At 40.9% G+C, this 17034-nt stretch overlaps 1 protein-coding gene across 5 annotated transcripts in view; it reads right to left on the bottom strand.

Moving 5' to 3' along the window:
- The window catches only part of PTH2R (parathyroid hormone 2 receptor), a 65777-nt gene that overhangs the window by 28854 nt on the left and 19889 nt on the right, over positions 1 to 17034 (bottom strand). For all 5 annotated transcript variants that reach the window (XR_014024786.1, XR_014024787.1, XM_081315180.1 and 2 more), the window contains exons 7-8: positions 15829 to 15982; positions 9006 to 9066 (exon numbers count right to left, since the gene is read on the bottom strand). Coding sequence is in view for 3 of the 5 variants with exons in the window: in XM_081315180.1 (XP_081171306.1) it covers positions 9006 to 9066; positions 15829 to 15982 (215 nt within the window). In the remaining 2 variants the exon portion in view is untranslated. The remainder of the gene's footprint in view (positions 1 to 9005; positions 9067 to 15828; positions 15983 to 17034) is intronic.

Here is a 17034-nt window from a genome sequence, read left to right as displayed (position 1 = left end):
AAGTAAATACATAATTAGGACAGGGCCTAGATATAATAATTTAAAAATCAATTTTAATCATGAAGAGACAGATATTGTTTCACTCTTTTTGGCTGGGCATAATTGTGTCACTATCAAAGCATTAGCAGTGGCCATTCTTTTCATCACAAATGTTTAAAAGGAAACCCTTCTACAAAAACTTGGCTGTTGTCCTGAGTGCAAAATCCTCTTCCATTAAAAGTGCCAGATAAGAGACAAAAAAAAACATAGAAAGGTGGTGGTGGCATTTTACTAGGAATTTTATCCTCTTTAGGGTGAGGAAATATGGATGGTGGTGATGGAAACGATGGGCAAAGAGGTGCTAAGCTCCAGTCCTGGAGGCAAAGCTCATGGAGGAGACAAGAGACAGTGAGAATCTCTAAGTTGCTCCTTTCAGATTTGTTTTTGAAACCTTCACAACCATACATAAGAAAATAATATTGTAAGAAATAGCTCTTGGCAAAGAATATGCAAGCACAGCCTGATATATGACAAAATCATCCTCCCACACATATCTTTTTAAGAGCAATAAATTATTTAAATGCCATTTTCCTTCCTGAAAGAAATGTATCATAATAAGAGTTCATTCTTTTTATTTATTTATTTATTTAGAAAATTACATGTTCTAACTTTTTCTCCTGATAACATTTTGGTAATTTTGATAAGCCTTAAAGATGTAAAATGAGAGCTGAGACATACAAAACATTTCTAAAGTACTATTCCATTGGAAGAAGTGTTAACAACCGGTACTTACTTATCTTGAATATAATGGTGTTAGATCAGTCTAAGGCCAGAGAATGCAATCCCTTTTCTGAAACTAAGCAAGCCTGGGTAATCATCAGGGCCTTAGATAGGGAAGCTACTTAGAAATGCACAATGCACTTGCCTTCAATTACATAATTTGTGTGCAGTAAATGAATAGACTTGGTTTCCATAGTGCTTAATTCTGCCTTATTTGCACCTTTTGTAGTGAGTCTTTGAAGAAATTTTGATGCTATTCTTAAGAACATGTCCTATTAGTTTCAGTTGAGGAGGCCAGGGGATATAAACAAGACATTTGGATTAAATAAGATTAAACCAGTTTTTATCCAAACCAATTCCAGTAACTTTCACTAAATCAGATTGACTGAATGGACCTATAAATGCTGTTTTGTAATGCGGAATGGTCCAGATGTTTTAAAACTGGTAGTTTATTAGATTTATTTTTAAATCCTGTCTTTATTACTTTTATAAGTAACTCAGTGCAGTTTACACACGTAATACTCCTTCCTCCTATTTTCCCCACAACTCTGGGAGGTGAGAAAAGATGGGCTGCGAGAGAGTGAATTTGGCTGGCTTTCATGCATAAGGTAAGACTAGAACTCACAATCTCCTGGTTTTTAGGCCAGCATCTTAACCATTACATCTTAAGAAATTCTAGACTATAACTATTATCCAGTCTCAAGTTCCTTCTTCTAGGTTCTTTTTAATGAAGCGAATTACATGGACTTGTAATGTTTTATATAGGCTTGGTACCAAAAATAGCCTGGTTTTCTCTGATAGAAGATCTCTATTAAGTAAGGGAATTGCAGTTTTGAAGATTCTCCAAGACCTGTCACCATCTTTGATGACTGGTTACAGTGTATTGGTAGCATCATCATGAGCTGTGTGTGAAGGCAGGACACAATTATGTCACTTGGATCTTTCGGAGAAAGTTTCAAAGGGCAGAATTAATGACCATTTAAAACAGATTCTATAGAACCTTTTTGTGGGCTCCTGTCACATTCTATCCTATGTCCCACATTCTTAAAAACCTATATGAAGTTCTTGGATGAGACCAGCCAAAGGTTTTGGACTGGCTGAAGTGTCATCAGTCTGCTGTAACATTCGATCTATCAGACAAATAAGTTAGGTGAGGATGGTGAACTAGTGTAAAGACTGTGTAATCAGATAAATAAAATCATTAAACTGAAATTTAAACTTGATAAGACTGTACTAGTCTGAGTAGATGTTTTTTTTCTTTCAGAAACTGTTTGGGCAGCCAGGCTGCATCTTCCCTGAAAGAGCAGATTTGCAGCTGGGCATTATTTCAACAGAGTTCACACAGAGAATTGACGGCAGTGAATTCAACCTTTTGCTCAATGCAGAAGTCCATAGAAGTGTATCCCTTAAACTGCATGACTGCCTAGCCTCTGCCTAAACAGTTCCACTGAATTTTCTTCTACATTTAGTGTTAGACCATTAGGAGGGATCTGTTTCTTAACTTAAATCTTTTATTGGCTTCAGAGCCACCTAGATTCACAGGAATGTAATATAAATGTACTTATAAATACACCATTTGCATACTCCAGAAGAAAAGAACTATGCAACTTTTTTAAAGTATTGGAAGACAAATATATACCTTTCAGACTTATCTTTCCAAAACTAAGCCTTCATCATTCTTTCAATCTCTCTTCAGGATTTATTCTCTAGTCCTCAGATTGTCCTCATTGTCCAGCTCAAAACCTTTTCCAGTTTGACTGATTTTTTTCAAGTGCAATGCCCAGAACTGGACATCATACTTGAAATGGAGGATGACCAATGTAGTGATGCAAAATTATTATTTGCCAAAATCCAGACATTTTATTTCTATGAATACAGCCAAAATGTGTGTGCTTGTTTTGCAGTCACATCGAGTCAATATTCTGTTTCCCAATCTGACAGAATTCTAAGAACTTTTTCACAATTATCACAACTTCTGTTCCAATTATCCCTCATTTTGCAAGTAAGCATTTGCTTTCTGTTTCCTAAATGAATACTGTATGTATTTATTTTCCTTACTCCATTGTTAACATTTCTAGTTCAGATAGCTTTGGAGGTTCAAAGTATTGTGCATCAGCTATGGCTGATTTATCAGCTACTACCAATACTGGATAGGAAAAACTTACACATAGTGAATTGTGCTGTAATTGCTTTCAGGTTGAATCACTGTAATGCATGATTTTACTGAAATGCAAAAAGATGATCCCCTAAGCTTCATGTAGAGCTGTACTTAACTGCTAGAATCCTGGCTAATTTGCCTAAAGTTATTAACAGTAAATTTATTTCTTGAACAATTTTCTTTCTTTTTAACAGCGATATATTACAAAGAAGAAATAAAGCTTTTTTTGTAGTGGTACTCAACTCTGAAATACTCTCCTTTCAAAATCCTATTCAAGGTTGAACTCCACATGTAGAGACTTCCTAAGTAGTAGGAAGAGCATATAGTATCAGGTTAGTTGTTCTCACCTTCTCTTGCCCCCCTCCCCAAATTCCTAAGAAATTACGTGAATGAAATAAAGAACAAAAGAGGAGCCCAAGCCTATTGGTGAACCTAGATCCCAAGATCTAGATTGAGATTATAAAGTTCAGCAGATCAATATTTCAAGAATTGACATCAAAGTGTCAAGATAAACTATTTATGACAGATGAATCCTAGCACAAATAGTCAAGTTTTTGAATTGTATGATATAATTAAAATATGAGCCAGGGGTTTGGCCATAAGAAGATGACTTACAGATGGGATGAAAAAGAAATGTCAAGTGACCACAGTGTTTAACATAAGCCACAGATGTTTTATACCTGCCAGTTGGTGAAAAATCACCCCGAAATATTTAAAGTCTGCTGTTATCAGAATCCCTTACAAGTTAATAGCAATTGGGACTTAAACAAGCAACAAGCCACTGAGATCTGAGTTGTAGATTTAATAAGAAGACGTTTAAAGGGAAAGCACAAGAACACCTATTAGTATGTATAGATGAATCAAAGCATGTTTTTATGTGAGAGGAAGCCTCTCTCCTGAGAAGGCAAATCAGCTCATAACCAAACATGGTTTACATGATGGCATCCAACCTCTTTATTAATTTATTAAGATAAGAGGAATCCAACTTCACTGCAGCTTTGTATCTATGCTGTTCATTAAATTATCCAGGCATGGTTTTTTTAGTTTTACAGAAGATGTAATCTTTGCTTTATCAAAATTATCCCTTACATGCTTGCTGAACATGACCAATCTGGGAAGCTCCAGACTGGATGGCTTCAAATGAGTGCAATGTGATTGCATACAGTGTATATGCACATTATTTGTACACATCTCTAAATTACATTGTTTACATTCATAGTAATTACTGTTATTACATTTGCACACCAATGTCAGTTACAACTCTGCAACTGTGTGGAAAATAGCTCAGCAAAGCAGCTGAACAAAGGTACAACTAATGATAATGGATGCTCACCTTAGAGTAGACTAAATAAATACTAGCAGCCCATTATCCACCACAAAACATAATATATTCCAGAAAGGTTTCATCTACAAAATAGAGGATGCCAAACAATATTTTGCAGCCTTGGAAGCAGCATTCAAAACTACAGGACTTACTATGGAGACCCCAAAAAACATAAGGCGGACAATCATGTTGCAACTCAAAAGAATATAGAAAAAGAGCCACTTCAAAACAAAACACAGAGCTTCCCTCAAAACTTTAAAGAAGGACCAAACCATCGCCACCCTTTTAACAGACAAAGGCATTGTTATCATGGACAAAGTACAATGCATACAGCAAGCCAAAGAACTAGTGAGGGGCAAAGAAACTTACATCTTAGTAAATACCAACTCACTACAGAAACTGTGCAACTCATTTTTTTTTTAAAAAAAAAAAACCTCAACAACCTCACCAAGAAAGATCAAATCACAAAAGAACAGTGGTGGATGAAAAGCAGTGGACCTTCCATACTTCTGTGGATGCTCCAAAATACAGATGCTCAACATATTACTTTGCCCAATTTTATCATTACCAGGACCCAAACTTATAATATAGTTAAAGAACTCATTAAAAAGCTTGAACATCTCATAGAGCGGGAAGAAAGAATCTACTGCAACAACCTAACCAAATAGATTAAGATTTAAATGCCCAAACTTATGAAACTCAACCTTTGCTTCACTACCTACTTTCAGTTCAATGGACAAACATACCAATACCTAAGAGAACATCCATGGGATCTCCACTGTCAGGATTTATAGCAGAGAAACTATAGCACTTCCACACACACATGTATCTTTGTTCCATTTTTTTTATCCCATTTATATCCCGCCCTTCTCCGAAGACTCAGGGCGGCTTACAATCTAAGAAGCACAAATCAATGTGCTTAGCAATAGCCTTCATTCCATGTATATGCCTGCTTATTAGGGCTTTCGCTTCCTATAGTAGAGGAAATATCTTTTACTACAACACACTCAAGAGTGTTTTGGCCAAGAAAGTAGAAAAAGCTGAAGCTACAACAGCCTTAGAAAACTGAGGTGTGACTCCCTCCAGAACATCAACCAGCTGAAACCCATAAGAACAAGAAATGCAAGTCCTCCTATATCTGAAGATCACTGCTATGTATAACTTTCAACCAAGTATAGACTTCAAGAAAGAAAGAAATTACGAAACTCCCAAGATAAACAAACCTTCATAGCCAGTCCAATTGTCTCATTTGCACAATTCTTTCTCCAATCTGGATTTAGGGCAAAATAAGTGGAAAAATTCTTTATTTCAGTGAAAATTTCAGTGTTAAGAAAAACAGAATTAGGAGGAAGTGAGACAACCTTTTTCAAAGAAAGAGTTCCAAGTTTTCTAACATTCTTCTGACTGTAATGGCTGTATAAAGAAAGCAACCTTTCATGAAAGCAGCTTTAGCCTAGATCTCGAGGAGGAAATTTGTGAATGAATATTCATTTCAAATATGAGGCTCCTTATTTTTGAGATTTTGTTGATGTAGATCTTAATAAAAAAATAGTTTGAGACATCATGTGGAGTTCATTTCCTGGTGTGGTCTTACATAGTGGGGCTGACATCAATCTTGTGGGTGTCTGTTGTGCTGTACCTCCACTTATATTCACTGAATATGGGAAGTGTCTCCCTGAGCTAATTCCAAATGTTATCCTGTTGTTTCAGCCCCTTTTGCCTCAGCCACGGTTCTTAAGGTTATTTCTATCCATGTCCTCTTCCTTTCATTCAGTGACTAGGGCATGCTAAAAGCTCTGCCTCTTCTGCCAAATTTCTCAATCTTGCAATTGATTGGAAAGCCAAGAGATCTGCCACTGAAGTTTCAAATTGCTTCATTATAAATAATACATTTTGGGTATAATTTCCTCTAGATCCAAATCTATCTGAATGAATCAATCTATCAAATTGTGGAAGGTCTGGAATACAGTATGTTCTGGAGAGAGAGAGAGAGGGGGGGAGAGAGAGAGGGGGGGAGAGGGAGAGAGAGGGGGGAAGAGGGAGAGAGAGAGGGGGGGAAGAGAGAGAGAGAGAGAGAGAGAGAGAGAGAGAGAGAGAGAGAGAGAGAGAGAGAGAGAGAGAGAGAGAGAGAGAGAGAGAAATGAATCCCAACTCATACTTGTAGTTTGATAGCAACTATCACGACAGTGTGTACTTTCATGCCCCCACCCCCAACTTATTCATCTGCATAGAGTCTTATTGTCCATAAGAACCAAAATTTGTTGATCTAAGTGGAAGAATTAGAAATCAGCCAGTGTTAACTGGATGCTTATAGTTCTAGAAAATGTATATTGTGCTTGGCTTCCATGTCATAACAGATCCCCTGTGCCATTTTGACAATTCAGTGAGTGTCCCAGATTCAGAGGTTTGCAGCCATGTTGACTCACTCATGCAGTTGGCTCCACACCTATTGTTCCTTGTGGATGACTAGAGATAGAAAAACCATTGCGCTACAATCAAAACAAGGGCTGTCATGTGAATCCCCTGAACAATGTCTGCCTAAAAATATACCTGAATCAATTAGGAAGGACAAGGGAGCCCATCCTTGTTGTAAAATGTCTGCAGACTACAAAGTTTGGTAACAGTATTTGTTTACCACCCTAAATTTACCTGACAAGCTCTGTAAGATTGGTCTCCTATTGTACTGCTCTGCAAATTCACTAGAAAGCTAAATCAGTCCACAGGTTTTGATCCTGGTGAAGAACAATGAGAAGATGACCTAGATAAGGATAAATATGAGCGTACTCCTTCCTTAAGCAGGCCACTAGTAGCATACAGCAGGGCTTTTCAACCTTTTCACCATTGTACCACTTTTAGGGTATAGCAACATCCGAGTACCTAGCAAGGTGTCAAAAACATGATGACCAAAAAAAAAGGAAACAATTGATGAAGTACAGGTAGTCCTTGACTTACAACAGTTCGCTTAGTGACTGTTCGAAGTTACAATGGCACTAGAAAAAGTGCCTCCCGAGCCACAGCTGAGAAAGACACCTGCTTGCCCGCCCAGCGGCGCTCTTCCTGCTGTCCATGGTTTTCATTGTTGTGAGCATTTCTGTTGAGGATTGGCAGCGGGAGTGGGGTGAGGGGTGTTTGGTTTTTATTCCCACCCACCCCCGCTAGGTGGTTGCAGCAGGTTTTGGTCACTTTACATGTCCGTGAGACACTGTGACCGTCATAATTATGAATCAGTTGCCAAGCATATGAATGTAAATCACAAGACCCTGGAGATGCTGCAACATTCCAGCTGATCTGGGCTCAGCAGAAGCACCAGGATCAGTGCCGAGCTCCAGCTGGTGCTTCCGCTGAGCCCTGACAGCCCCGAAGAAGCATCGATCAGTTGGAAAGCAGCACTGATCCTGGCGCTTTCACTGAGCCCTGACAGCCCTGCAGCTCCAGCCATCTCTCGCTCAGGCTTGTGTGGTGCTGCCACCGGTTCAGCTCATTCCCCTCCCCCGCTACCACTTTTCTAGGATGGTCGCGTACCACCTGCCAGGTGCCAATGTACCACAGGTGGTACCCGTACCACTGGTTGAAAAGCCCTGGCATACAGTGATTAGGATATGCCAAATGATCAACTAGGAAATGATTCAAAATGAATGTCTATGGAGATTCTCAGTCATCCAGGTCATGGTTGTCCCAAAGGTGCTTTTTCAAGAGGCAGTTGGACTTTCTTGTTTTTCTTTGAAGGCGTTTCACTTCTCATCCAAGAAGCTTCTTCAGAGCTGAAGAAAAAGCACCTTTGGGATTCAAAACGAAGTAATGTACTGCATGAATCAGTATGTGTGTATACATAGAAAGCATCTGGAGTTGTTTTTCTTAAGACATTCCAGAGTGCCAGATCTAAGTATCTCTAATTAGGATCTGTAGTATCGCATATATTTATCTTTTTTAAAAAAATCATGATTGCGATTCACACATTCATTGAATGTTATCTAAGAGACTGTTGCAAAAATGTTGCAATCTCTACAATGACTGTGCAGTCATTGGTGTTCCAATTTACTCTCTAGCCTGCCTAGAATCATTTGTCTTGGATTGTTAAAAAAGATGTTTCCTGACAAGTATTACCCTCACTGAGAGCATCATCTAATTCTGATATTCTAAAGCAGGGGTGTCAAACTGCCAGCCCACGGGGTGAATGCGTCATGCTGAAACTGCATCCACCCCATGGCTGGCAATAGAAAAAAAGTTGATATGTTGTGACATGTCACGTCATGTTGCGAGTTTGACACCCCTGTTCTAACGTGATGACTTTGAATATCAGAAAGGATACATAAAGTCTGACCTATAGAGCACAAAGACTGAAGGAGTCTTTAGTAAAATCAAATGCACTTTGCAACAGGAAAGTTGCAAATATATTAATTGGTTGCTGTGAAAAATCTACTTGCATGTGCATGCTTGCATAGCAGGAATCACAATTTCTTACTCTGGCATGGCATTTAATGTACAGCTTCCAGTAAAAGGTGACTCTAATGAAGACTCGTGGTAAAAAGAAGAAAGACTAGAAAAGCACCTTTCTCAGCTTGCGATATATTAATTTTCTCCAGAAATATGCATTGCAATTATTCTCCCAATAGCCTTTTATTTTTGTGTACATTCACCCTCACAACAATTGTCTCTCTCCCCTTCTTTCCACACAGTGTCCTGGAAAGGACCAATAACATAACTAGTGTCCTTCCATTTGGGAAAAAAAAGATTTAAGGAAACCTCTGCTTTATGTCCATTTACCTTGCATCTGCCATTGCTGCTCTGACTGCTGCCCAAACCGCTACAAAGACAGCTGGAAAACCTATAAATATGAAAAATGGATTGCTTGCTGTTAGATTTCTCTTGAGAAAAGAAATGGAAATAGAATATCCCCCTTTCCCAGGCAAAGGAAAGGAACAGAAGAATTTGCATGGAGCAAAATGCTTTCTGCTTAATGGAGTAGAACTTCCAAGAAGTTACTGTTGCAGTCCTGGGTGCTTCTGATACTCAGCATTTGCATTCCGAGCACAGATGTTTATTATCCACCAGGTACAGAAGAGAGGAAGAAGAGGAGGAGAGTGATCTGTTGCAATGTTAAACACTTCCAATGAAATCTGCCCAGGGAAAAAGGCCAACTGTGACTCAGTGTAGAGAGCAACTGCAACAGACCCTTTTGTAAGAAGTGGCACCTGCAACAGTAGCCTTAAAATAATAAATGCACTCTAGATCAACTCCCCCTTCAGAGGAAACAGTTCTAGGTCAGATGTTCATAACTTTTTTTGGCATGGGGGTTCCATCTGCCTTTCAGAGTATGGTACAGCAAGCAGCTGGCAGGACCAAGATAATACCAAATTTGATTTCATTTATATTGAAATTGAATTAACATGAATAGTTTTAATACAATTATGTTCCAGTTTGAACTTAATAATGCTTGTCATATTAAAAATATAGTTTAATAACTATTTTTGGATGTATCTGGGACCCATACGCTAAGCCACACTTTGTTAAGAAAAATGCCTATATTTTGCAATACTGGTTGGGTCTGATTTAGTGAACAATGGATTATATAGCACAATAATTTATAGTATACAAATTAAACTGAATAAAATCCATCCTCCAATTATCCAGATGAACTTTATATTCTCAGAAATTTATCATGACCTGAACCCAAACAGTTGTTATATGTTTACATTTCAACTATTCTCTGACTTGGGAACTTTTAGCTCCTGTCTCAGCCTTCAAAATCCTTATGACATCCAAAGAGTTTGACAGACAATTTTGAATATACTGCTTTTGCTGGAAATAAGAATTCATTTATGGTAGCAAAATAATTTATATATAGATCTTTAAGTAATTGAAATGTGCATTTTATTTACAGAATAGAAAAAAATATTAATTCAAGAATAATCCATATAAAATACTAAAATCAAATTATACCAGAGAAAACATAAACACATCAAAGAAATATGGCATGTAACAGAAATAATGACATACAAAATTGGACTTTTCCTGAATCAAAGAGCTTTCTAGGTTATACAAACATTTAAAGTGGTGTAACACTTAACAGGTCTTTGTGGAGAGTAATTTAGCAAAAACATCCCAAACATCCATTACATTCATAGGTCTTTCTATGCAAAAAATATTGAGAATGGAATTCCCTGATCAATTAGTTACTTTATCAAAGACAGCAATAAGGATTGTTTAGCACAATCTGTTTTTAACAAACCTATACTGGCTTCTAGTAATCACCTTGTTAATTCCTAGGTGCTCACAAATCCACTGCTTCATTATCTTTTCTAGGATTTTCCCAGGTATTGATGTCAAACTGACTGGTCTGCAGTTTCCTGGTTTCACTTTTTTTTCCCCTTTTTGAAAACTAGAACCACATCAGCTCTGTTCCAATCCTCTGGCACTTCCCCCGTGCTCCAAGAACTTTGAAAGATTTTGTTCAGTGGTTCTAAGATCACATGTGCCAACTCCTTCACAACCCTGGGGTACAAATGGGTGGAAATTCATTACCGAGACATCCAATATGGAACTAAGGAGAGGTTTCCTGACAGTGAGAAAAATTAGTTAATGGAACAGCTTGCCTCTCAGAGTTGTGAGTGGTCCAGCACTGGAGGTTTTCAAGAAAAGACTGGGCAACCATTTGTGTGGGAAAGTATACTGTAAGGTCTCCTGTCTTGGGCAGGGGTTTGGACTAGAAGACCTCCAAGGTCCCTTCTTCCCCTACAATTCTATGTATCTTTGAATCTTGTTTTATCTGTTGCATAAAAAGTTGATCCTTTGATAGTAATATATTTAAAAACTATATTGAAAATAGGATCATGATCAGTTTCCACTTATCAATTACACAATAAAATTTGCAAATCCAAAGCAAAGAAGATAATCCTTATCTTTGGAAAGAGCTGAGACAAGATCAGCCAGAAGACTTTGAACCCTTGTTCTAAAATACTGAATGATCCTGTTTTGCAAGTGTCTCCCTCCTAGATGGGCAATATTCAATGTGTATTCTTGATTTTTGTAGCTCTTTTGCCTTATGGTCTAAAACCAAGCCTAATAATGAAGGGCACAATGCCACTATTAAATACATTCATCAGTATTTAGTTTAGTTTAGTTTAGTTTTATTTGATTTCTATACCGCCCTTCTCCCTAGGGACTCAGGGCGGTTCACAGGGCATATATAAATAACGATACAAAAGTTAAAAGGAAATTAAACCAGTGCCCAGTTAAAAAACAATAATAAAGTACTAAAAAACACCAATTTAAAAACCCATATTCCCCCATCAGGCCAGACCAGCTAATTCAAATAAGTGGGTCTTCAGCCCGCGGCGGAAGGTTCGGAGGTCTGATGCCATCCGGAGCTCAACCGGCAGTTGGTTCCATAATGCCGGAGCGCCCACAGAGAAGGCCCTCCCCCTGGGGGCCACCAGTCGGCATTCCCTGACCGGAGGCACCCTGAGGAGGCCCTCTCTGTGGGCACGTACTGGGCAGAGGGAAGTTGACGCCGGCAGCAGGTGGTCCTCGAGGTAACCCGGACCCATGCCATGTAAGGACTTAAAGATCATGGCCAAGACCTTGAACCTCACCCGGAAGACAACTGGTAGCCAATGCAGCTCGCGGAGCAAAGGTGTAACATGGGAGTACCGGGAAACTCCCAAGACAACTCTCGCGGCCACATTCTGTACCAGTTGGAGCCTCCGAGTGGTCTTCAAGGGAAGCCCCATGTAGAGAGCATTACAGTAGTCAAGGCGAGAGGTCACGAGCGCATGAGTGACCGTACACAGGGCATCCCGGTCCAGATAGGGCCGCAACTGGCGCACCAGGCGAACCTGGGCGAAAGCCCCCCTAGTCACGGCCACTATATGATCTTCCAGAGTAAGCCGTGAATCTAGGAGGACTCCCAAGTTGCGAGCCCTATCCACGGGGGGTAAGAGCTCACCCCCCATAGAAAGAGATGGAACATTTTGAATGTCCCGGGATGCCGGAATGTACAGCCACTCAGTCTTGTCAGGGTTGAGTTGAAGTCTGTTCCTCCCCATCCAGACCCGAACCGCCTCCAGGCAACGGGACATCACAGCGAGGGCATCACTGGGGTGGTTTGGGGTCGAAAAGAAAAGTTGGGTATCATCGGCATATTGATGATACCCAACTCCAAAACCACGAATGATCTCACCCAGCGGTTTCATGTAGATGTTGAACAGGAGAGGCGAGAGAACCGACCCCTGAGGAACTCCACAAACGAGAGACCTAGGGGCCGATCTCTGCCCCCCTGCCAACACCGACTGCGAGCGTCCCAGGAGATAGGAGGAGAACCACTGAAGAACTGTGCCTCCCACTCCCAATCCCCTGAGGCGCCGCAGCAAGATACCATGGTCGATGGTATCGAAAGCCGCCGAGAGGTCTAATAGGACTAGGACAGAGGAATATCCCCTATCCCGAGCCCTCCAGAGATCATTCACCAGAGCGACCAATGCCGTCTCCGTGCTGTACCCGGGCCTGAAACCCGATTGGTAGGGGTCCAAATAATGCGCTTCATCCAGGACCAGAGGGAGCTGATGCGCCACCACACTCTCAACAACCTTCGCAAGAAAGCGAAGGTTGGAGACTGGACGAAAGTTGTTCAATACAGCTGGGTCCAAGGCAGGCTTCTTGAGGAGAGGTCTCACCACCGCCTCCTTCAAGACGGTGGGGAAATAACCCTCACTCAAAGAAGCAGATATAACCGCCTGGAGCCAGCCTCGTGTCCTCTCCCTAGCTGCATAAACCAGCCAGGAAGGGCACGGGTCCAATAAACATGTGGTGGAGCTCAGCCTTCCCATAATCCTGTCCACTTCATCAGGGGTCACAGAATCAAACTCTTCCCAGATAACATTGACAAGACCGCCCGTGTCCTGATCGCCAGACTCTGCCCAGCTGGAGTCCAAACCGGTCCGAATCCGAGCGATTTTATCCGACAGATGTTGACTAAATTCCTCGGCACGACCCTGCAAGGGATCCTCCCTCACCTCCTGATTAAGAAGTGAGCGAGTCACCCTAAACAGGGCGGCCGGGCGATTATCTGCGGACGCGATGAGGGTGAAGTAATTACACCTCGCCACCCTCATCGCTGCGAGATAAGACCTAATATGGGTTCTTAACCGCAATCGGTCGGGTTCGGATCGGCTAGACCTCCAACAGCTCTCTAGGCCCCGTTTCCGACGCTTCATCTCCCGGAGCTCCGCGGAGAACCATGGAGCTCGCTGGGATCTGCACCGGGTCAGGGGCCGCAAGGGTACAACCCGGTCAAGTGCCTCAGTGGCTGCCCTTTCCCAGGCTTCCACTAAGGCATCCGCCGAGTTGTGAGCAATGGAGGCAGGTGGGGACCCCAGCGCCGCTTGGAATCTATCAGGATCCATTAAGCGTCTGGGGCGGTACCATCTAATTGGCTCCGTACCCCCACGGCGGGGGGTGGCAAAACGGAAGACCAGCCGCAGGAGGTGATGATCGGTCCATGACAGGGGCATAATAAATGGAAAGCCCCCACCAAGATCATCCAACCACCGTCTAGATAAAAAAATCAGGTCAAGGGTGTGGCCTCCCTCATGAGTTGGTTCAGAAATTACTTGCGTCAGGTCCATGGCCGTCATGGAAGCCATGAACTCCCGAGCTAGCTCAGATGAACCTCCCAGGGATGGTAGATTGAAGTCTCCCAAAACTATAAGTTTGGGAAACTCAACCACCAACCCCGAGAGGATATCGAGCAGCTCGGGCAGGGCTGCCGCTGCGCGACTAGGCGAAATGTACACCAGCAGCAAGCCCAACTGCGCCCCAGAACCAAATCTCACAAAGAGAGACTCACACCCGACTATCTGAGGAACGGTGGTCTCCCGCGGACATAAGGTCTCCCTAATGGTCACCGCCACACCCCCACCCCTACCATGAGCTCATGGCCGATGTAGCACCCGGAAGCCTGGTGGGCAGAGGTCAACCAAAGGGACCCCACCCTCTGGGCCCAACCAAGTCTCCGTGATGCAAGCCAGGTCCGCATGCTCACCCTCAACTAAATCCCTAACGAGGGGAGCTTTGTTAACCACGGACCTGGCATTCAGGTACACCAGCCGGAGCTCAGGAGGCTGCACATCCTCGCTCCCGGAACCTCGGGAAAGAGGCAGAGGGTCGGAGCGCCTCACCGCTTGCAAATAGCGGAGCCGGCCCTCCCGATAACGATACAGCCCTCTGTCTATCCACCTGCTGCCATTCCCCGTCGTGGGAATCGGTAATCCCACGACCCGCTCATGAGCCCCGGAGACAACCACACCCCGTTCTCCCCCCGAGCGGTCGGACCCAAGTCTGGCCTGAGCCATGGTTGATTGGCCACCCCCCATAGCCAAACAACCCCTATCTCCCACCCCTCTCCCTAACCCCATAAAAATTTTTGATAAAAAGTAATCAGAGGCCTTCTATTAAATTTGCATTGACGGCCCCTGCCCCTGCCCAGCCATCTCTCAGGGTCCCAAAACTCGGGCCCGTCATCGAGGTTAAGAGTGTTTAAGGAGGCGGGTCGCACCCAGGAGAGGGGGGCACCCCTGAGGGCGTACAAGTCCGTGCTAGTGTATTGCCGCATGAGTCTAGGAAGTCCAGGATAGGCATCCCATTAATTTCATTGACTTTTAAATTTACTGGTAGTAGATAGATACACAATCACATTCCTTCCCTACAAAACTTTTGGATATGGCTTCCAGAGACTTTCCAAACATTACAGCCAAACTGTAATATTTAATGTGGCAAATGGAGAACATAAAGCGGAAAACATAAAGGTATGCTGAGTAATCACATTAATTTCATTCACTGGTTCATCTTATTTTAATTAAGAAATACATTTTAATTTGGACTTTCTTGTCCTTGCAACATTCCAAGGTTTACAAGCATCCAAATTCAGTTCCCAAATCCTATACTAAAAAAATGAATGGGATAAAGAGGAGAATGGGACTAAGCCAGCTGTAGGAAGGATGGGAAAAATGGGTTGTATTCTTTCTCTTTCTGTTAGAAAAAATGCAAGGGGATAGCAAAATCTTGATTAGCAAGCATTATAGATAAAACTTCATTCTGTTAATAGTCGTAATCGTTTTTATATTATCTTACCAAATGCAAGCAAAAACAAAAGAGTTTAGCTTATCACAGTTAAAATGAGTTCTCATTACTTGGCCAGACCATAATGGCAAAAGATAACCTTGAGATATAAGTTATTGCTTACTTTGATTCATTATTTCCTTTAAATAAAATTATTAGATACATTATATAAGTACAGTGATGTTCTTTTGTGAAATAGTTATGAAATGAGCATACTCTGTGACAAAAGAACATCCCAGTAGAAAACCACCTATGCTGCTCAGGGTTGTATGGTTTGGTTTTTGATGCTTTGTGAGCTTGGTTGTTTCCTTGCAAGCATTTTCTTTGATCTAGAATACTTGATTAGAATCTTTTTTATGGATACAATAATGTAACTAAGGACCAATGAAATGACATACCTTTCCAATATATTAAACTTATTGTCTCAATTTTAAAGAAATCCAATTCTTGAATGAAAAACAATGTATCTTACCCCAGCCTATTAAGATAAAACCCCATAGGTACTTGGTATCCGAAAAGAAAGCCACAAATATTAAGCTGTGTAGATAGAGACCTTCAACCAAGATCCAATAGTAGTTTGTTGCCAAGAAGTAAATAAACATTACCACAGTAATCTTGCACCACACCTATTAATCAAAAACAACAAAAAAACCAACAGCTGTATTAAATAATTAAATAATATGAAATAATTAAATCTAACTATACTAACATCTTGTAAAAAAATTAAATATAATAAGGCATTAAAACTAAGAATAGAGCTACTTAACATATTTTTCATTTTTTCTTTTCTTTTCTGAGACACTAATGGAAATTTGTGACAGTAACAGAATTCAATAAGAAAAACATCCCCATGCAGTTACTGCCAAGTGTTTAAATGCTGCCTGTGTGAGATTAACATTTGTTTTGGTACCAATGTTGCTTATCTGTGATAGCTCACCGGGTACATTGCGTCAATAATGAGGAACTAAGTTGTGTTGTAACAACTTCCATTAAGCTCAGATAGCTAAAAAAAGTGAGAAATACAGTCCAAAATATTCACTAAGAAGTTGAAGTTCACAAATGCAGACATAAGCAGACAGAGCTGATTCATCTGGGGAAAAATGTGGCCAAAATGAAGTTGCTTTCTATATAGCCCAACACAAGCACTGCACTCCTTAATGTTTTATAGCATGACAGCTCAATGAAACAAAGCAGACCCCATAGTCTGGCTTTTGAACAGTGTAAATTATTCAGACAACCAGCCTGTATTGGATATATCCATTTCAAGATCTGTGAATTTCATCTTCTTGTACTTGCCAAAAAGTATTGTCAACAGAAATATCAGTAAATTTTGTATTAGATAGACAGATTAGCCTACAAACAAATAAAGGGTTTCTGCTATTGTCCTAATTAAAGGTGGGCTCAAGACTCTTGTCATTCCTTCAGATGCTCCAGCATGTAAGCCAGAGTTTTTAAAAATGCTACAGCAGATCGGGCCAGATGGCATTTCTAATCTATGTAATATGTAATCAAGAAAAGGTTATCTTCTGCTTTCACCAATCCTGGTTAATTATACTCCCGTCCATATATTTTCAATTGGGAAGTAATCTGAAAATTATATTCTCAAATATTTCCATTCAATTTTATTGATCTCAAATTGCTTTAAACAAAGGCACGTATTTACACAGAAATATTGAGC

This window comes from Vipera berus (assembly GCF_964194415.1).
Source record: "Vipera berus genome assembly, chromosome: 1".
Lineage (NCBI taxonomy): Eukaryota > Metazoa > Chordata > Lepidosauria > Squamata > Viperidae > Vipera > Vipera berus.
Note: the sequence above shows the minus strand (reverse complement) of the source record. Positions and strands in the feature narration are given on the sequence as shown.